At 43.2% G+C, this 23,555-nt stretch overlaps 1 protein-coding gene and 1 pseudogene across 2 annotated transcripts in view; both read left to right on the plus strand.

Moving 5' to 3' along the window:
* The first annotated feature begins 4,415 nt into the window (after positions 1 to 4,415).
* LOC147013241 (microtubule cross-linking factor 1-like) overlaps positions 4,416 to 23,555 on the plus strand; it is a 55,878-nt gene continuing 36,738 nt past the window's right edge. For both annotated transcript variants that reach the window (XM_085854913.1, XM_085854914.1), the window contains exons 1-5: positions 4,416 to 5,221; positions 7,729 to 7,956; positions 11,009 to 11,167; positions 17,523 to 17,585; positions 20,970 to 21,302. In XM_085854913.1, coding sequence (XP_085711039.1) covers positions 4,541 to 5,221; positions 7,729 to 7,956; positions 11,009 to 11,167; positions 17,523 to 17,585; positions 20,970 to 21,302 — 1,464 coding nt within the window. In that variant the 5' untranslated portion in view covers positions 4,416 to 4,540. The remainder of the gene's footprint in view (positions 5,222 to 7,728; positions 7,957 to 11,008; positions 11,168 to 17,522; positions 17,586 to 20,969; positions 21,303 to 23,555) is intronic.
* On the plus strand, positions 15,658 to 16,819 carry LOC147013242 (uncharacterized; annotated as a pseudogene).

A 23,555-nucleotide genomic window follows, 5' to 3' on the forward strand; every position in this document is an offset into this window, starting at 1 on the left:
GTGGTCCTGATGTATGACAGATCAAGTTCAGTTGCGTCAGTGAATGAGGTGCGCGCGGCTTGCTCTCTTTGCATGAAAACAAAGGTCATATGATTTAATTCCACCAATACAAGGAGCACTCACGGAACATGCCATGCGAGCTGCTTATCAAGCAGGACACATTTGGAGCCAGGCAATAGTCCGCCAGCCAGAAGCTCAGTGTCCGTCCGAGTGGGGTTGGTTCAAAGACGATGACTCGTGGAAGGTCTTCTGGACTGCCCTTGCTCCCAGAGCTAAAAGCTGCCAGGAGTTAACGAAATGTGGATGCAAGACACAATGTAGTGGAAGGTGCAAATGCTATCGTTACGGACTAAGTTGTACCCCACTATGCAGTTGTTCTTGTCAGACCAAATCAGAACAATGAACATTGCAGGGCAGAAAAACATGACGGCCATCTTGGAAAATGGCCGCCATATTGAATTTTAAGTGGCGAGCAGTTTTATCTCATAAAGTGACCTAAAATAAATATTCCTGCCAAGTTTCATGCTTGTATCATCATTTGAACGATTGATATTGTTATCTGCTCCACTATTTCACCGAAATTCTATTTAAAAGGTCCCATGACACTCAAAAGTACTGAAATTGCATATATATATATATATATATATATATATATATATATATATATATATATATATATATATATATATATATATATATATATATATATATATATATATATATATATATATATATATATATATATATGTATATATATATATATATATATATATATATATATATATATATATATATATATATATATATGTCCTACAGGAGTTTTTCATTGTAATTTCTGATCTGACAATGTTTTTTCACAATACTCGTTCTATAAAATGTACAATTAAAAAACAAACCTCTTCGGGAACGCCCCTAAAAATTCTGCCAAAATCCAATAAAAGAGGCGTAACCCACATGACGTCATCTCCAGAACAACAAAGGCTGCATGCAAATTACTTGGGTTGGTGGTCTACGTGATTCTATTGGCTTCCTGTGTGTTTCCACATTCGATTGGTCGACTCAATCGCTTCGTTCATTTCTGCTTTAAAAAAAAAATCAAACATTTGGTTTTTAATAATGGATGACATGGACTTTGATTTGTCTGGTAGCGACAGTGAGTGTGAGAGAAATGAAGGATTTTGGTCTGAATCACATGGAGAATTGTTGGATCACGTAGTCGCGGAAGGTGAAGTTCAGGCAGCTGGAAATGGAATACGGCCTTACCAGTTCGAGCCCGAAGCAGGACAAGCAGAGGAAACTGGCGATGAAATTCCCGGCGTTCATGATGATCGGGAGGACATCGAAGGAAGACTCGGCAATAACAACTGGTTCGACTAAATCCTATTCGTAATTCAACAATGTAAATTATACTAGCATACTGCTCGATATCAGAAATATTTTAGTGAGGTGACGTGACCAGCGCAGCGCAGCAGACAAGTTGCACCGCAGCGAATGAATCGCAAGCAAGGCCAGCACATGTCATCGGCCGTATCTCTCCGCGCATAAAACGAAGCAATCTCGCTGTCCGGATATGATGAAAACTTGTGTGCAGAACACACCTTGTGACACAATTGTCTAGAGTAGTCCGATAAATCTGACGTTCTGTTGCATTTTAATTTATTTTATTCCTACTGTCGTCATGTAGCGCCAGTAGAAAACAATGAAGAAAAGAGAATAATAAAAGAAAGCTACAGCATGTCAGATTTATCGGACTAATCGGACGGACGATGGATTTATCGGACTAGTCTAGACTCTGGAGTTGACAAGTAACTTGTATTGGCATGCGCACAATGTACAAGTCAATGCGTAAGAGTCCCGAGGCCATGAGGCCGTGTAATAGGACAGATGAATTTGTCTTTCATAGTTGTGCCAACATATTTTTCCCTGTTCATTTATTACAGCATTTTGGCTAAATGTTAATGAATAGCAAGCCAATGGAAGCAGTACCTTCACTTTATAATAAACCCATGTATGTCGAGTGCAGCCATACCTGGCTTGCATGTCTGTGGAATCGTACCTATCCCAGCAGGCTGGTTTCAACGAACAATTCAATAAGCTGCAAAATGTGGGTGCAGGTTTTTCCCATTGTTTGATTTTAAAATGATCTCCTTGCACCTTGAAATGATGAAATATTAATCTTTAGTATTTTACTTGTATGTCCCTGTAAGTTTCTTTTTTAATGGAAAGGTTCAACAGTCACATTTTATATTTTGTCGACATGGTATAGCCCTTTATTGTGCATACATGTATTGGATTTGTATACGACTACAACAAGGTAGTAAAGGGATAAATAATTTCCTCGTGATTGTTGTGCACACACGGCTCAGAAGTAGAATTTCTTTTCCGCAAAACAATCACAGGAATTAAGACGATCAGTGAGATAGCAAACAAATGTGCACAATGCATTTGTACGTACTTTATACGGCGCGTGACGTCTAGTCAATCCACTCTGTTTGAGTCGCGTTCTGGAGATGACGTCAATGGTCACGTGACCTGCGGTTCGCTGAACTCAACTTTTTTAAGGGGCGGGGCATAGCAAGTTGTGAAAAGCACGAGAAATGTTCGAAATATTGGTCTAATTATCCCATTGTTGATTTAAAAAAAGAAACATGGGTGATTTCTTCACTAGGAAGGTCAAGTTAATGTATAAATAACCAGAAACTTTTGAGTGTCATGGGACGTTTAAATCGATTGTGTCCATTCATTTGGTGTGCAGCCTGTAGCTGCTGGGTGCATCATTGCAGGGAGCGCGACAGGGCTGCTGATGCAGTGCCCCCTGGAGGTTAGGGCAGGAGTATGTAATTAGTGAATGGTGCCGGCGATAAATTGCCTACTCTTCGTGAAGGACACCGTGGGATCTTTAATGTACACCAACGAATATGGGACACCCGGCTTAACGTCCATCCGAGGGTCGGCACACAAATTGATGAATCGCCCTGGACCTTTGAAACACTGGGATGATAGTTTGTACCTGGGTCGGGATTCGAACTCAGGGTAGACAGCTTTGTGAATCCGTTTATTTTGAAAACAAAATAAATACGAGTTCCATAAAGGGGGCTGCAGATCATAGAGGGAGAGGGAGGGGGGATGGGGGACGGGGCGGGGGAGTGTCCGAAGATGCAAACTACCCCCCACCCCAGATCTACCCCTGGACAGATCAGACCCCTGGTGATTCGGTGAACACAACTTGGTGGTTACAACCTTGCGTCACCAAGAGGTATTGGTACCAAACCAGATCAGATTCCTGGTGATTCGGTGAACACAACTTGGTGGTTTCAACCTCGCGTCACCAAGAGGTATTGGTACCAAACCAGATCAGATTCCTGGTGATTCGGTGAACACAACTTGGTGGTTACAACCTCGCGTCACCAAGAGGTATTGGTACCAAACCAGATCAGATTCCTGGTGATTCGGTGAACACAACTTGGTGGTTACAACCTCGCGTCACCAAGAGGTATTGGTACCAAAGCAGATCGTATTCCTGGTGATTCGGTGAACACAACTTGGTGGTTACAACCTCGCGTCACCAAGAGGTATTGGTACCAAACCATATCAGATTCCTGGTGATTCGGTGAACACAACTTGGTGGTTACAACCTCGCGTCACCAAGAGGTATTGGTACCAAACTAGATCAGATTCCTGGTGATTCGGTGAACACAACTTGGTGGTTACAACCTCGCGTCACCAAGGGGTATTGGTACCAAACCAGATCAGATTCCTGGTGATTCGGTGAACACAACTTGGTGGTTACAACCTCGCGTCACCAAGAGGTATTGGTACCAAACCAGATCAGATTCCTGGTGATTCGGTGAACACAACCTGATGGTTACAACCTTGCATCACCAATAGGTATCGGTACCAAACCAGATCAGATCCCTGATCCGGAGGTTGAAGCATACACTTTTCCTCACCGAACGTGCTTCTCAACCTGATCGATCATTTATTATTTTGAACACGAATCTGAAAATTGATCACGTGATCAGCTTTGTTTGTTGTATTTAAACAAAACACCAATCTGTGACGTGTGTTCTGTTCCTGCCGTGACGAACCATAAATGAACCCGTTAATAATTATACTGGAGAGAGACAGATGGAGACAGACAGACAGAGACAGACAGACGGAGACAGACAGACGGAGATAGACAGACGGAGACAGACAGACGGAGACAGACAAATGGAGACAGACAGACGGAGACAGACAGACGGAGACAGACAGACGGAGACAGACAGACGGAGACAGACAGACGGAGATAGACAGACGGAGATAGACAGACGGAGATAGACAGACCGAGATACACCGATAGTCACGATCAGTCACACCGATCGCCCCCTCCCCCCCCCTCGGCCCCCCCGCCCCCGTCGCGCCTGCGCCCTGAGCCCGTGGACTGCGGCGCCGGCTCCGCGTGTTATCGGGTCGACCCGCGCACGAGGTTTAGGGGTCGCGCCTCGAGGCGATGACTGTCCGTGGAGCATTCGAAAATCGCGGGTGATGCTGCGTCGCCATGGAGCCGTCATCGGCTGCTGGAACCCGCAGGCGGCTCTCCCGTCCGCTGTCCCCGGCACGGCCACAAGACGCGCCTCCGCATCGCTTGGTTCTGGGAAGAACGCGTCCGCCGCCCACGAAGGTCACCGTGAACGCGCCAGGTGCGGCGGTCTCTGCGGCACCGGCTCGAGGGGCGGGGAGGGTCGGTGACCGGGGGTCGCCACGCGGAGCCGCGACTGCGGGGGGAATCCGACGAGCGCAGGGCAGGCTCGGTCGTCACGGACTCGCACCGGCGGGAGTCGACGGGCGCCAGGAGCTGGTCGGAGAGCCCAGTCGGGCGCGACCTTCGGACAGCGGCTCGGACGTGTCGGACAGCCCCTCGGAGCACCTCTCGGACGATCCGCGTCCGGCGGCTCCAGGTAGCGACGCCGACTCTCCCACGGGTTCGAGCGATGCCGAGGCAGGACGAACGGATCGACGGGACCCCCCCGCCGGAGAAGCGAGTGGCCTTCAACGACTCTGGAGCTCTGCCCGAAGTCCTGAGCCGCGTCTGGGTTTGGATCCCGAGACAGGGTCCGGGGTGAGGGGTGGTCGAGCCTGTGGAACGGAGAGGCCCGGTGGTATAAAAGGCGAGAAACCTTCCTACAAGGAGGTGTTGCGGGATGCAGAGACCCTTCGCACAGAGAATACCTACCTGAAGGTGCGAGGATGGGTGCACGCCCTGAAACGGGGATTCGTTTTCTCGCGGTCTTGTCCTTGTGGATCTCAAAGCGAGACGCATGAACACCGTGTAAAATTCGTTTTCAGAGTTCCGTGGTGGACCTTTATCAATCACGAGGGCACGTAACCCCTGTCACAACAAAATGTTAAATGTGGCAAAATGATGTCAGTAACGCAGGTTGCATCACTTATCTCCATATGGACACACGTGACCGCACTGATCTCCATATGGACACACGTGACCACACTCATCTCCATATGGACACACATGACCGCACTCATCGCCATATGGAAACATGTGACCGCACTCGTCTCCATATCGACACACGTGACCGCACTCATCTCCATATGGACACACGTGACCGCACTCATCTCCATATGGACACACGTGACCACACTCATCTCCATATGGACACACGTGACCGCACTCATCGCCATATGGACACACGTGACCACACTCATCGCCATATGGAAACACGTGACCACACCCATCTCCATATGGACACATGTGACCATACTCATCTCCATATGCACACACATGATCGCACTCATCTCCGTATGGACACACGTGACCACACTTATCTCCATATGGACACACGTGACCGCACTTATTTCCATATGGACACGTGACCACACTTATCTCCATATGGACACACGTGACCACACTCATCTCCATATGGACACACATGACCGCACTCATCGCCATATGGAAACATGTGACCGCACTCGTCTCCATATCGACACACGTGACCGCACTCATCTCCATATGGACACACGTGACCGCACTCATCTCCATATGGACACACGTGACCACACTCATCTCCATATGGACACACATGACCGCACTCATCGCCATATGGAAACATGTGACCGCACTCATCTCCATATTGACACACGTGACCGCACTCATCTCCATATCGACACACGTGACCGCACTCATCTTCATATGGACACATGTGACTGCACTCATCGCCATATGGACACACGTGACCGCACTCATCGCCATATGGACACACGTGACCGCACTCATCGCCATATGGACACACGTGACCGCACTCATCGCCATATGGAAACACGTGACCACACCCATCTCCATATGGACACATGTGACCATACTCATCTCCATATGCACACACATGATCGCACTCATCTCCGTATGGACACACGTGACCACACTTATCTCCATATGGACACACGTGACCGCACTTATTTCCATATGGACACGTGACCACACTTATCTCCATGTGGACACACGTGACCACACTCATCTCCATGTGGACACACGTGACCTCACTCATCTCCATATGGATACACGTGGCTGCACTCATCTCCATATGGACACAGGTGACCGCACTCATCTCCGTATGGACACACATGATCGCACTTATCTCCATATGGACACACGTGACCGCAGTCATCTCCATATGGACACACGTGACCACACTCATCTCCATGTGGAAACAGGTGGTCACACTCAATATGGCTCATGTCGGGAGGGCCACCTGTATATCATGGCATGGGTCTCCATTTCTGTGGGTCATATATGTCCTGCACGGATTCCTCTTCACCTTTACGCATTTCTCACTGCGCTCTCCGAGCCGACAATCCACGATCATAGCTCCTCGTTTAATAGGGTCTCGTTACCTCCACCACCGAAGGTGAAGGAGGTTACGTTTTCACCCCTTTCTGTCTGTTTGTTTGTCTGTTTGTTTTTGTGCAGGATATTTCAAAAAGTTGTGCATGGATTCGGATGCAATTTTGGTGGACATGTTGCGTGTTTGACAAGGATGAACTGATTAGATTTTGGTGAAGATCCAGATCCTGATCCAGATCCTTTATAATATGGGTTTCATGGTCCTTGGTCGAGTTGAGAAAATTATCTGAAAGATATCCCTCGGATGGACTTTAAACTGGGCGTCCCATCTGCAAGTGTCTGTCGGCATTAGTTGGTGGAAATCGTATGCTGTCCTTTGCGAAAAGTAGTTGAGCTATTGCCGGCAACCTTAACAAATTAAAAATTCCTGCCCTGACTCCTGCTGGGAAGGCAATGGCAACCAACCCAGTATAACCCTTCCTTCGGCAGCACTGATCCTACCTTTGGGTAGAACACCAGAATATGAATACAAATCGAAAATTTGGGATTACGGCTTCATTGCTGACCTTCCCATCTTTAACGTGTAGACCTGGAGAGAAATTTATTGTTAAGATGACTGTGAAGGAGAAAATTAAATTCATCTTACTCACATAAAAACGTATGATATTACGACGAGATCATTTTTTCATAGTCCATTGTTTGCAGTGATGTAATCAAGCTATAATCTCATTGTATTTATAATACAGCTGTTGCGGGTGAGGAGTTATACAGGTATGCTCGGTCACCTGTCGTTGGCAGATGAATAAGGTCATTCTGTATGTCTGTACTTGCATAAATGTTCGACACTTGCTTGAGACAGACGTTTATCCTACATGATCCTTTACACTTTATAGGATGAACTGGAGGAGCTACGTGCTGAGATGGAGGAGATGAGGGACGGTTACCTTGAAGAGGACGTCCAGCAGCTGCAGGAACTGCGTCGCGAGCTGGACCGCTCATATAAGACCTGCCGCATTTTGCAATATCGTCTCCGCAAAGTGGAACGCCGTGGGGTGGTACGCACCACCCAGGCGGGATACCCAGACGAGGATGTGGTGCATGGCCTTGAACAGGATCTCAAAGTGAGTGTGCTTCCTGGAAAGCAATAGAATCATATCAAGCACCGTACACCTCGTTTTCATAAACCTTTTGTGAATGCACATACAAATTTTCATTTCACCTTCTTTGTTATAATTTTCAGCCTTCAATAGCATCTTTATCAATATTACCTGGCATTCCTTATCTTCCTTCTCCATGCAATTACTCATCCAGTAACAGGAATGCTGTATCAAAAATCATTAATTATTATCAATAGCATCATCAGTCTGAGATTTTTCACAGATGAAGCAACATCAATCAACTTAGCAGAACAAACACTGCATTAACGAAGGGAAGCATATGAAGGGCAACAGAGAGATAGCGGGTGAAAGGTGGAGGGAGATGGTCAGAGGGAGAGGGAATCTTTAACAGGGTATTCAAATGAACCATGAAATTAAAATGTTAGTCTGAAAAAAAAAAGACGAATATGTGGATACACTGGTCGTATAATATATTTTTAAGTCTATAATCAACACTTTCCACCATTAAAAACGGAACACGTCATGCGTCATTGTTGATGAGATTTATATACGTGACGTCATGAGACGCATGATATGCAAGCTTCTGGCACAGATAAATGCTGAATGAACTGATCACACGTCCGTTTTATTGTGACTTGACCACGTAATGCTGCGTTGTGGCAAATGTTTTCACATCAGGATCCAATTTGGAAGTAACAATCTGAATACCAGGTACGTCCACCTCTGGCACATCGCTGCATTGCACCATCGTCACCGAGCTGTAAGCAACAACTATTATTGTATACACCATGACCCTATGAGCACTCAAACCTGGGCCGAGGGAATGGCATTCCGTGCCTGAATCAGCTCTTGTTCCGGCTCATCAAGGGTCTGTGGCTGTCCTGGCAAGTTTCAAACACAACGATCAATATCCCAGAAATATTCAATTGGATTTAAATCTGGTGAGATGGCAGGCCACAGTGTCACAACATTCATGTTGGTATGGTCAAGAACGTTCCTTGTTCGAATGACCCTGTGAGCAGGAGCATTAGCATGCTTAAAGATGATTCCTGGACCATGTTGTTGAAGGGAAGGCAATATATGTTACTGTAAGATCTCATTCATGTATTGATCTGCCATCAGATTGCCATGGATATGGATCAAGTTGGTACGAAATGTTTCAGTAATACTACTCCACATCATGACACTTCCATGTCCAATATTTGGGACTTCCTGGACACAGACTGGGGCATATCGTCGAGTGTGTCTTCTGTCGACTCGTGCATGGCTATAATGCCTTTTTAACGGCAAACCTGGAATAGTCACTGAACATAGACCATTGCCTCCATGTCCATTGGACATGTTTATTGACCACCGCAAGCATGCTCGAATGTTTTGAGGTGCAAGTCTTGGATGCAGAACCAGACGACAGGCATGGATCCCAACATCATGGAGCCGCCTCAAGATGGTGTATAAACTTATCCTGTGAGGTCCAGGGAGTATTTTGCAATACTCTTGACAGTTTGAAACCGAATGCATATAGATGGGTCATGCAAATGTATCAGTCCTGAATGAGAGTCATTATCCTGGGATGTCGACTTCTTAGCATATCTCTTGTTGATCCAGTGGCTTGATATCGACTGTGGTCATAAAGTTCCTCTCCTCATTAAAGAACCTTGCAGCATGGCTCATGGAAGACCCTGCTTGAAGATGTCCGATGATTTGATTCCTTTCATTTTTCCAATCGACGTGGCATCGTAATGGATTGTAACCTCCGCTACCGAAGGTGGGTGAAGGTTATGTTTTCACCCATGTTTGTCTGTCTTTTTTGCAGGATATCTCAAAAAGTTGTTTGCAGATCCAGATTAAATTTTGTGCACAGGTTCGGTGTGTGTGTGACAAGAACACAATTATTAGATTCTGGTGAAGATCTGGATCTGGATCTGGATCCGGATACTAGAATTTTTTCAGTGATTCTTCACAATAGGGTGAAAAGGGATATTTAGCACGATATCTCAAAATGTTATGGACGAATTCAGACAAAACTTGAACAATTTGGGTGTGCGACAAGGATGAATTTATTTGCTTTTGGTGAACATCCCAATCTGGATCCGGATAAGATAAAAAAAAAAATTAATTTCTTCAGTAATTCTTCACCATTGAAGATGGGGGCAAAAACGATACATAGCACGATATTTCAAAAAAGTTTTGGACGAGTTATGATAAAACTTTGTGGATGAGTTGGTTGGATGACAAGAACAAGCCGATTAGGTTTTGTTTCAGGTCAGCAGATCCGGCCTATCAGTGGGATACCAAACGTAAACTGTGGTGGAGGTATGCGTTCTATTGAGTGTCGTTCGAGTTAAATAATGTCATCAGCATGTTTTTTAGATCATCCACCCACCGAGGTTTCAGGAAGACTTTTAAATTTGCTCAGAATGCCTCATGTCACCTCTAAAAAATCTAATGGTGCACGAAATTCACGTGTTGAACGATTATTGCACGAGGCAATTACCTTACGTGGAAACTTGCAATCAGGTGTTCTGCCCATCCCTCATACTAAAAAGGTACTTGGAATGAATGCTAGAACAGTCCCTTCAACAATTACGTGAACAATTTTACATGTTCAGTTTTTTTTTGTTTTTTTTTTATGGTGGAGAATGTATATCTACATATAAGTGGAGAGAGTGATGTGGGGAGAAAGGACAAGAGGACAAAGGAATGAGGATATTTTAATTGTTTTTACAGTTGTAGAATTTTAAATTGAAGAACTATTTTCATACACCAGAATTCAATAAAAAATAATTAAACAATAAAAAGAGCATGTAAATGAAAAAAAAAGATGCAAATGAGAGATGCAAACCTTGGAAAGAAAGGTGAAAATGCAATTTCATCATTTACATATCAATGCACCGGGGCAGGTGCTAAGGATTTTAATAACCACCTAACCTCGGTGTGAAAGAAAAATCAAGAGCTGTAACACATTTCTCTGTTGGGGTTAAACTCGGACACCAAGTGTGACAAAATCATTGTCTCTGCCTCTTGAACAACTGTGTCTGTGTACGCACATCAACAGGTGGCCAAGGATGTTTCAGTGCGACTGCACCAAGAGCTTGAGGCGGTGGAAGAGAAGCGGGGAAAGGTGGAAGATGAGAACGAGGCATTGAGGCAGAAATTGCTGGAACTAGAGATCGCCAAGCAAGCTCTCCAGAAAGAGCTGGAGAAAGGCCGAGAGGTGTTTTCACTACATATCAATCGATACCCGACTCGCGTTACTAACAGTGTCGAACATATCTTCCCCCGGTCACGAATGAAAAGTTGAGAATTTGTTCATGCCGCATCGCCATTCACCATAATCATGCAGGAAGCATTTCGGAAGTCAGGAAAATCGCTCCGACAAATTTATCCGATCAGATGAAGTCTTTGGTGTCGTGTCAACACCTCTGATATGCCATCACGTGCGTATGTGACTTTGAATCGTGTCGAGATGGCAGCCATGTTTGTCGGTTGTGGAAATAATGAACATATAATTATAATCTGCGACGGCAATCATTTGTTGTGTTTCATTGTTAGGGGCGTATATTACACCATTAGTCTAATGCACCTGGAGTTAATAAGTATCCCCAGAGTAGAACATTGAGTATTTTTATTATTGAATGAGAGATTTCACCATATAGGTATTTCACTGAATTCTTCCTCTGCAAGGTTGATGGGTGGCTGGTATTGTGAGTTGAACACAGCACATATGAGAAACACACGGCACACGTGTGCTTTGGCCTATTTGGCGGCCTGTCGGCACGCAGATTATGCTGCGATTGCAGGATTGCAGGTTCAAATCTCATCAACTCAATCCATTTGTCCATCGTCTAAATGTCCTTGCAATTCATGTAAAAGTATACCGTCTCTTAACGTGCTTGTCTTGCACCCGATTTATGTGCAAGCTCTTCAACGGGTCTTATATCGCTTAATGACGTATTGTTCTGACTTCCGCCATGCTCATGAAGAGACGGAGCTTGCGACATCCCCATTGAAAGTGTTTTTGATGATGTTATATTTACGAGGCCACAGTTATTTGTTGAGGAGGATATTAGAGGAGAGATGATGGTCAGGGCCACCGAGACGTCAGTACACACTCCTTTCCCAGTGGATAACAAAGCTGCAATCATTCGACAGGCCTCTGCACTTCTACGGCCAGTTTGTCGATCGTTATATTTTTTTATCAGGGCAATATTTTTAGAAGTGTTATTAATTTGCGTTGGAATTCAAACCGAGCATGTGAGCTTCAAACAGGTTGCATCGGTCCTGATAACGCTGAAACAGTGTTGGAGTTCAAATATCACGGTATCCTTCGCTTTGTACCAATCTCCCTTTGCTCCTCTCTATCCACACTGCCTTTCACCAACTTGTCGTCTCCGTTGCAGTGAAAGAATTAGTAAAGATGTGGAATGCACATTTCGTTTTAAAAAGTATCCTTTTTGTGTTCTATATCTTGGAATACTAAAGCAGAATTACTTGATACATTGGCACCTGCCAATTAGAGTTAATTTCCGTGTAAAAAAATAGGGCATCACATGATTGGTCATGTTAACTACTATTATGACTATTTCTTTAAAGGCCCCAATTGTTGACACCTTCTTATGGCGTTGGCTGGGAAACGAGTTTTTGGCCAAAGTCTTTCACGAACCGGCTGGCCAGACCTGGTGTTTGACTGGAAGTGGCAGAAATTTGTAATTTGTTAAGGGTTCCAGTGATCACTCATCGACTTGTTGTGAAGGACGCCGTGGGATCTTCAACGTCCACTAACTAATGCCGGCAGATGGGACACCCGGTTTAACGTCCATATGAGGGATGTCACATCCCATTGATGCCTCACGCTGCCTATGAAACACCAGAACGGGGGTTTATAGCTGGGTCGGGATTCAAACACAGGCTCGACAGCTCAGAGGCAAGTGTGCATACCTCAAGGAGGTGTCCTGCTCACCCTTGTTTAGTCATATGATATGAAATGCAAATCTGATGCAGAAACTTGTGATGATATTTGGACATTTCAGGATGTGCATAGCAATGTCTGGGCTGGACGGTATCTCCTCACTATAATTCACAGACCAGTGTATGTGTGCGTTTGTCGCGTTATTCCTCTGATAGTCCAGTAGATATGTAGAATATGAGGCCAAGATGTTCACTTCTGGAAGAAAGCATGAAAATTTGTATATAGGGGTTTTTTGAGTATGCTGAATCCATTTCTAACCGGATCCACGCTGGCAAACCAAGGGATCACACTCAAAATCAAGAAATCCAAGATGGCCGCCCTGCGTATTGCCGATTTTGATATTTCGTCAGAACTTTGGTTCTATTTGACATAAAAACATGATCTTGGTGCCGATTTATAGGTTTTTAGGGTCAAAGAATTCAATGAGATGCCTTAAAATACCATAAAATGTGATTGGAACAAAATCCAAGATGGCTGTCCTCTGAAGGTAATGCAAATATCAATCTCGTTGTTTTTTTTTTCTGTTTGGCATAGAACATGATCTTATGGCTAAATATAGGTTTTTAGGGACAAGAAATTCAATTACGTAGCTTAAATTACATTGTATTCAGAACATGATCCACGAAAGTCATCAAAACACTTAACACATAGGGTGAACAATTCAATGAATTAATGCTTTATTTTTGTTTACTTCTCAGGAAGACCATACATGTATATCATTTCATTATTCTAATGTTTTATTTTGTTTTCAGAACTTGCCATTAATCTGATGGTTTGTTTTATTTTCAGAATTGGTCATTAATCTGATAATTTGTTTCATTTTCAGAACATTAATCTGATTAGGCTACATATTGTATGACTAAAACTGAAATATTTGATGTAGATATCTCAGTTATATAAATATAACAGATTTCACTTTCTTTTCAGGAAAGATGGTGACCATTCCAAGGTGCATGCCTACCTGTAACTAACCTGACGTAGAATAGACTAATATGGCAACCAAGAAAATAAAGCTGGACAGTGCTTCTGATGTGGTTTTGCCCGAAACAGATTGGACACTTTGTGCCCTATGTCAAAAACGTTCATCAGAACCGCTGAGAGACCCATCTCAATCCAAGGATGCCCATCAGTCCTGAGCTTATGATACAATAGCTGAACATATCCAGGAGCTACACTCACTTGGTGCCCTGCCAATGGACATAAATTTGTTACGTTTGAATGACGGCCAAGGTATAGCTGCAACTCTTTCCCAGCACAATGCAAAATGGCACAAAACATGCCACATGAAGTTTAGCAAAGAGAAAGTTGAGCGTGCCCGCAAGAAGATAGCCAAAGTAAGAGAGACTGAGACTTCTCCACTCAAAGGCAGACTACGAGGGGCATTTCCTTGTTCCTCCATTCAAACTGACAAAAGCCTGTCCTGCTTCTTTTGTGACGACAAAGTGGAGGAAGGTTATCATAGAGCTGCTACAGCACAGACAGACGCAAATGTTCGAAAAATGGCAACAGAGCTTCGTGATACCCGACTGCTTGCCAAGCTGTCCTCAGGTGATATGACCGCAATAGATGCTGTATACCACAAACAGTGTTTGACTGCCTTATGTAATAGACACCGCACACTTGTCAGGAAAGAGGCTCAGAAGGAAGATCCACATCTAACGCCTGAATCTATAGCCTTTGCTGAATTGGTATCCTATATTGAAGGGTCTCGACAAGAAGAAGAGCACACTGAACACATTTTTAAGCTGTCAAGCCTTGTACGACTCTACAGGTCACGACTTCAGCAACTTGGTAGCGATATGCCAGAGTGCACAAACTCAACTCGTTTGAAAGAAAAGCTTCTTGCACAAATTCCTGACTTGGAAGCACATAAAAGCAAGTATGAGGTCGTGCTGACATTCAAGGATGACGTTGGAGAAACATTGTTGGAGGCAAAGAAACGAGACTGTGAGAGTGATGCTGTTGTTCTTATGAGAGCTGCTAATATAATCAGGAATGAGATATTTCAGAAACACTATACGTTCACAAGATCACTGACAGACGAGCAGTATGATGACAACACGGCCTCCTTGATGGCGTTAGTTCAGATGGTACTTGGCGGTACAAACATAAAAAATGAGATGGAAAACAACCATGTTGTGAAAACAGCTGCAATATCCATAGTTGAATTGATTACATTCAACACAATCAAAAGTAGTAGAAGAGAAGCCATACTCCAATGACTCAGCACAGCCTGGAATGTGAAACTAGACTCCCTCTGTACATTGGGTTGCTGATCCACAACAAGACCCGAAAGCGTGACTTGATCGACACCCTTTTTGAGAAAGGGTTGTCTGTATCTTATGACCGAGTACAACAGATAGCAACTGATGTCGCAAACAGTGCATTGGCCTCTTTTGAAGATATTGGAATTGTGTACCCCAGAGTCCTGAGAAAGAATATTTTCACAACAGGCAATCTGGACAACATCGACCACAATCCTTCATCCACTTCAGTGCAAACTGCATTCCATGGAACCGCCATCTCTCACACAGCATGTTACTAATGAATGTGCAGGCACAGAGCTTCAGAAGACCCCTATCATTGACAAGAACATGCCAAGAACAAGGAAGATGAAGCCAATTATGGAGTCATACATGACTGTATAACCGGCTGCTTTCCCAGATGATAGCCCTACTCCACACAAGACAGAGGGACAAGCTGTTCCAGAAAAGTTTTCAGTTGATTCAGACGACATGCAGTTAGCTTGGGCAAGCTCAGTTGAAAAGCTTTTGAAGAAACCTGAACTGAATGCAGATGATGATATTTCTTGGTCGGCACATTTCGCAGCATCACAAGATTCCTGCCCCAGACCACTAGTAATATCTGGACTCGTGTCATTATTTCGAGAAAATGCTCATTCTCTGGCGATGGTAAAGCATGGTATGGATGTAATCGCTCAAGCTACAGAACTTGTACATCCTGGACAAGTCCCAATATTGACCATTGATCAACCACTGTTTGTAATTGCCAAGAAGATACAGTGGACCTGGCCAGAAACCTACGGGGAAGACAAGTTCATGGTGATGATGGGCGGTTTGCATATCGAGATGGCCTTGCTCAAAGTTCTAGGAGACTGGCTAGATGGCAGTGGATGGGTGAGTGTAATGACGACTGCAAACGTTACAACTGATGCGAGAGGTGATGCTCTCAAGAAGGGATCGTTCACAGCCCGTTCTCAGTGGGCTCATCAAGTAACAGCTGCTGCACTTTTTTGCTTGCGTAACCAAGCATACAATTCCTACAAAATGGAAGTTGAGGCAGAAGCAAATCCAGCGATGTCATTCAATGACTGGTGCACACTCATGGAGACTCAGCATCCCCAGTTTCGATACTGGAGCAAAACCTTCAACCTTGAAGTTCTCTTCCTTCAGTTCATGCAATCACAGCGGGAAGGAAACTTTGAGCTATACATTAGCACGCTGGGGAGAATAGTGCCTTGGATGTTTGCCATGGATCACTTCCACTATGCCAAGTGGTTAACCAGTTCATGTGCGAGATTTAATGCAGCGACAACATGAATGCCCAGGTGTTTACAAATAATTCAGAGAAGGTCATTTTGTAACCCAAAAGACCACCCATTGCTTCTCCATGATGGCACATGACCATGTGCATGAGCAGCTTAATGCTGTGCTGAAAGGAGATGGTGGGATAATTGGCATCACTGAAAATGAATCAGCCCTCAAGCGATGGTTGATTGCTGGTCCTGAGATGGCCATTATATGGCCATCTCAGGACCAGCATTATATCAGACCAGCATTATACCAGACCAGCATTATATCTAGTTTGGTATTATATGAGTAAAACCGTTTATTCCCTGCACATTCCCAATAATGGAAAAAAAAGTGACAAGTGTACATCTCTATTCTTTGTGAATTATGAGTGTGAACAATATTGCTCTCAATGGTTCATCGAAATTTGTTAAAAGTATAACTGGATCTTCCTACTGATACATTTTATAGTAATAAAAATACTTTATTGAATTTCTTGTCCCTAAAAACCTATATTTAGCCATAAGATCATGTTCTATGCCAAACAGAAAAAAAACGAGATTGATATTTGCATTACCTACGGAGGACAGCCATCTTGGATTTTGTTCCAATCACATTTTATGGTATTTTAAGGCATCTCATTGAATTCTATGACCCTAAAAACCTATAAATCAGCACCAAGATCATGTTTTTATGTCAAATAGAACCAAAGTTCTGACGAAATATCAAAATCGGCAATACGCAGGGCGGCCATCTTGGATTTCTTGATTTTGAGTGTGATCCCTTGGTTTGCCAACGTGGATCCAGTTAGAAATGGATTCAGCATACTCAAAAACCCTGTATACAAATTTTCATGCTTTCTTCTGGAAGTGAACATCTTTTTGACATATCTACTGGACTATGACAGTTCTTTGCCGATTACATTCAGACTTGACACATAGGATCAGCATGACCCCAAATAGTGTGTAGGGGTGTTTTTATTTTTGTCCGTGATCTTAGGGGATGTCGGACAATGATTATGAACAAGGAGCCAAAGTTCACTCTCTTTTATCGTGTGCTGGCTATTTCAGGCTTTGCAGAAAAGGCGCACTGGTCGAGATCTACATAGAACAGACCGGAAGTCGAGCCCACAGGTAGGTTTGGCATTTAATCTCACTTTTAGTCAAGTGCTTCTTGCAGCGCATTTCATTGATTTGTCATCTCTTATAATGTCGCGTTTCTATCACCAGGGCATCACACAAGTTGATAATGCAAGAAAATAAGCAAAATCTGAAACAGGAAATGACCAATGGGTCAAAAGCACCTGTCATAAAAAATAAAAAAATAGCAGGATCTTGGCACAGATGTGTTTAATTTTTGGGGTTTTGGATCCCCACAAATTGAACGGATTCAAACCCAAAGCAATGAGGATAGCTTCTTTTCATGAAGTCAAAAACTTTCTTAAGCAGGAAATTCAAACATCCTGTGGCATGATCTGTGAGTTGTGACGCTAAACATCCAAATTTTGCGATTTTTACAAAAACTTTGCAGCAGATCTATTACACGGATAAATAAAATTAAAAATTTGAGGTCCCACGCCGATAAACTTCACGATCATTGACGTGCAACATTTTGATAAGAAAATAAACCCAGCTGCGCGAATCCCCTCTCTGGACCAGGTTAGGGCAATCATTTACCGGCACACAATGACCCACTCTTAACGAAAGGCACCATGCATTCTTTAACATCCACCAGAAAATTCCAGATGGGAAAAGCTGGATTAATGTCCTTTCTGCAGGATAAATAACTAATTGATGCAATGCTGTCCCTGCAAAGTGCCAGCGTAACAAGGAATTGAGAACCAGAGTGAGCTCAACGTCAAGCACGTTGCTTCTGAACAATCTTGTAAACTGGATTGTATGCCAATTTTATGACAAGTTACAAAAAAAAAGATTTTTGAAACTCAATAAACATATGGCATGCAATATATACAAGTCTGGAGATAGCGATGGTTCACGAGCAATGTACACGGTTCGCCTTTTTATTTTTTGACCTTTGAGGGGACGCCACAGGCAAACTGGCGGGAATCGGGAAAAACGTAAATGATGAAAGTTGTAGTACTCGAAGAGCACTACTTGCATACCAACTTTCATTCGAAAAAAATTGAAAATTAAAAACCCTAGGAGCTCGATGCCCAATTTATTGATTTTTTTTTGACATTTTCTAAGTTCGCGACCTTGTGACCTTGACCTTGGGACGAAAATGAAAAATCGAGCTCCGTGGGGCTATGCAGGTGCCATTTGGATAACCAACTACTGAAACCCCTGCCAGATTCGACAAACCCCCTTGGAGAAGATGTAACTTGAAACCGGCTACCCCCTAAAAACATGTTTTTTGGACGTGGCTCCAAAACCCAAGGAGCTATGCTCGGGACAGACAGACAGACAGACAGACAGACACACACCCATAACGAATATAGTGGTCACTTACTGACTCGTGAACCAATATATATATATATATATATATATATATATATATATATATATATATATATATATATATATATATATATATATATATATATATGCTAGGTTGTGTAGTGTGTGCATGCTTCACAATTTTATGTTTCGAGCTGTCCATTTAGACAAGAGGAATTGATTTAACATTTTGTCTTTGTGTGAATAACACTGCCATTCCGGTGGAAGGACTTTCGGATCACCTCACTCCAGCAGGAAAGGTATCACCTTTGGCCCAATGAATGGAAGTTATCAAAAACTGTGAACATTGAACATACAATCTACTTGTAAATCAGCATCTGTGGGTGGAAGACACATCCATCTGTTTTGTTTTCCTCTTCTTGCGTATGGCAGCTTGGCTGCCGGGTAGCTATCATTTTGTTGGGGCACGGCTGTTCCGCTGATGCTGTGGCCCTATACCAACCAGTACATTGGTACTCATTTTGCCGACCTCGGAACGATGACAGGCTGAGTCAATCCCACCTGGTATTAATTCAGTGGAAAACGGGGCTCAAACTCAGGACCCTAAGATACCAAGCTAGCCACCCAAGCCGCTAAGCCAACACTCGGCTTGCGTTGTTTTGTCCATTGTCTATTAAGGAAGCAGTATGATACCCTCCCCCAAAATATTCTGACCCTTTATTGTTGAGGTATTGACTCTTCTTGTGGTCTTGAGCAAAGCACAAACATGCTTTGTGTGCAGTTGCAAGGCTTTATTAAGCAATCTTTTTAGCTACTATTCGACAAACAGTTTTTGATCACGACCCGAGGAAATGTTGGTTTTGATCATGACTCGAGGCAAACCGAAAAGCGGGATGACGCCATCGGATACTTGGAGATCACCATAGTCAGAAATAGTAACAAAACTGTCAAAGATTATGGTCATCAATGAGTTTGGTCATCACAAAATAGAACATACAAGACTATGTCCATGGCAGAGAGGGAATATGAAGGAAGATTCTCTCCACAGAGAGCGAGAGAGTGCTCAATGTGCATCCATTGAGCTTGGCAACATGTCGGTCTGTCGTGCGTATCCCATATCATCAGCTGGAGATCATTGCAGGGTGGCTGCCGAGCTCCAAGCAACTGTTTAATGAGAACTGCCTCTTTGTCGCAAACGCAGGGTACGTGCATGCAGGCTGTGCCTCTGATCCTGAAGATGGCAGCTCCTTGACTGTTGAGTGCTGTCTGGCTCCAGGCATCCCAGTGCATTGCGTTCTAATTTTCCTTCCATTCCTCTCATTATCATTTCCTCTCCTCCAACACTAAGTCAACATTCCTCGATGCCTTCATGCAGATAAAGTAGAAAAAGAACGGAGCTCCGCTAACATGATTCTCCCTTGTGTCTGTGGTTATACACGTCTTTGTTCATGTGTGGGCAGTAAATCTGCAGAGTTTTTACTTTAATTTCTGATCTGACTAATTGACTGTTCGATCATGTGCATTGATGAGTTTAGAGACTCCCTGGGTAAACCTGAAGTGAATTGATAGGCAAATGCCAAGATGTTAAGTTACTAGTATATGATTTGCTGATTTTCAGAGCCAAACCAGTCATTGAAAAAAAATTATACTTTAGTATTATTATTATTATTATTATTATTATTATAATAACGTGAACCTACTACCTTGTCAATGTATGATTGAAATAGTGTGCTGGTGGTAGTTTTTGCCTCCAAAACGATAACATGTGTTGGCACACCTGCAAGATAGTAAATGTATGAAGAACGTGAAACGTCTGTGTCTTAACCTCAGCTGTGCCAACAAACCATCACTTGTTGCATCCACATGATCCTTGATATAATCATTTATTCCTTTGCTCACTTCTCCTGTTTTGCACTTCTACATATCCTTTCCCAACCTGACTATCAAACCATTTACATATACTGTGCTATGTTCCTTGGGTGTTCAACCCAATGCTGTCTTATTTTACACGACACACAGGATTTATTTACGTATCCTGTGGACTTGACAGACAGCATACTGTTAACGTCTTTTCCTGCTTTGCTTATCCATCCTGAGCAGGAGGATGCAGCCGACCTGCAGTGTCAAGTACAACTTCTGCGGGAAGAGGCCTCACTCATGCGAAAGAAAATGGTACACGTGGGTCGGGAGCGAGATCGCCTTGAACGAGACCTTGAGAACTACAAGAGTGTCTACGGTGACCTTAGAGATGCAAAAGGAGTGGGTTCTGGTCCTAGTGATCCTGCCGCACCACCGGGTGCACGAGAAGCAGAGCTGAGGCTTCGTTTGGGTTTTCTCGAAGAGGAAGCCTCCATATTGGGGCGGAAAGTAGTGCAGCTGGAGGTGGAAAATCGAGGACTTCATGCTGAGCTGGATGAAGGCAGAAGCGGCCAGGTGAGACTCTCCATCTAGTGGGGAGTTTAAAGGTTTTCCGCTCAGATTTGTGTTTTTGTTTCTGTTTTGGGCAATTGCACTGCCACCCCCAGTGCTCAAAATATGGTGAATAAGTGGGAGGGGGTTTTAATGAAAATCATCATATATTTTTCGAGGATGAGGCATTGTTCCTGTTTTTAACACACTGAGGTCATCTGTATCTGCAAATCAGAAAAAAGCATAAAAAAATGAAAAACAGCGTGGCGGGATGGAATTCCCAAAAAACAACCAAACTAGGCAGGAAAGATCACACGATATGACATCACAGTCCTTTTACAGATTGCCATGACACATTTTTACATATCTGTCATAAGTGACTATGTGGCAATAGTAACAATTATTTATTTATTTCATGTGCAGCCGGTGACTGTTGGTTGCATCATTGGTGTGAGCGTGGCTATGCCATGTTCCCTGGAGGTTAGGGCAGGATTTTGGATGTTCACCTACTCTTCGCGAAGGACACCATGGGACGTTTAATGTCCACCAACTAATGATGGCAGATGGGACACCCATTTCACGTCCATCCGAGGGACGACACACATTGAGGAATCATCTTGCCTGTCCCCCGGTGGTGTGCGTGCTAGCCCAGAACTGGATGGGAAACTGAAGCTAGAATTATGTTGTAAAAATATATGCGCACAAAATTTTTATTTTAAACTAATTAAATAATGCATCTATCACAGTACATGTGCAGATTTATGAGCTGTTTGAGAAGAACACTACTGAAAGGGCCCATCTATCTTCGATACTAATAAAAGGCATCGTGTGTGTGTGTGTGTGTGTGTGTGTGTGTGTGTGTGTGTGTGTGTGTGTGTGTGTGTGTGTGTGTGTGTGTGTGTGTGTGTGTGTGTGTGTGTACACGCGATGCTTTAGTCTTAAGGGCTCGGTAGGGCAATAAAAACGGTTCCATTGGAACAAATCAAATAATCAATTTACTTGGAACAAAAATTTCAAAGTTGTTGAACGTCTTGTTCATTTAATCGCAAAAATGCCTTTTAACAGGACTTGAAGCTGAATGTAGCGGTTCCAGCGGTACATTTTTTTTCTCATTCTACAACAGCAGAAACCCTTTCGAATAAAGTGGCATGGATATGAAAGGAGTCCACAAATTATCTAGAGTAATGCTTCTCAAAGCAATAGAAACAAGAAGGGCACTTGGTAGAGCGCATACCTCGGCCAAGCTGATTAGTTTACGTTTTGTATCCCACTGATAGGTCGGATCTGGATTTGGACCTGAACTAAAATTGTTTTTCTCACCTAACCAACTCATCCACCAAGTTTCGTCCAAATCCTTCTCCAACTTTTTGAGATATCCTACTATATGTTGTTTTTGGCCCTATCTCTCAATGATGAAAAATCACTTAAAAAAAATAAATTGTTGAATGCAGATCTGGATTCAGATGTTCACCAAAATCTAATCATTTCATTCTTGTCATACCCAAGGTCTCCACCAAATTTCGTCTGAATCCGTCGACAACTTTTTGAGATATCCTGGTCACAAACAGACAAACAAACAAGAAAGATGTCATGCTGAGCATGATACTTGCAAAATCCATAAAATAAATTTGACCTCAAACATAATTGGTGGTTGAATTCATCGACCCGAAATATAAATCCTCTTCAAATTTCAAGTCAATGGGATGAATTCCACCTTAGTTGTTGGATTTTAGAAATTCCACCTTGGTTGTTGACCTTTGGCCTATGTTGACCTTTTGGTCGACATTGACCTCAAAAATAATTGCTCGTTGAATTAAATGACCAAATATGCAACTCCTCATCAAATTTCAAGTCAATCAGATGAAAATTGATAATTTTAGAAATTCGGCCTATGTTGACCTCAAACATAATTGTTGGTTGAATTCATTGACCTGAAATATAAATCCATCAAATTTCAAGTTAATCGAAAGAAAATTGAGGATTTTCTAAATTTGATAAAATTGTTGACGATGTTCACATTTTGACCTTTTGACCTCAAAAAATACGCTTCTTACTTCTGACGAACTCCACCATGTGGTGAAATTTCATGAAGATCGGTTTAAAATTGTGACCTGTTGGTGATAAACATAAAAACAGACAGACAGACAGATAGACAGAATAATGCACGCAACCACACAATATACTTGAAAAACCTTCGATTTTCACAAGTAGCAAACATACAGATAGATAGATAGATAGACAGACAAACAGGTGTGAAAACATAACCTCCACCCACCA

This window comes from Eptatretus burgeri, chromosome 14 (genome assembly GCF_056783735.1).
Source record: "Eptatretus burgeri isolate ZD-2024b chromosome 14, Ebu_testis_v1, whole genome shotgun sequence".
NCBI lineage: Eukaryota > Metazoa > Chordata > Myxini > Myxiniformes > Myxinidae > Eptatretus > Eptatretus burgeri.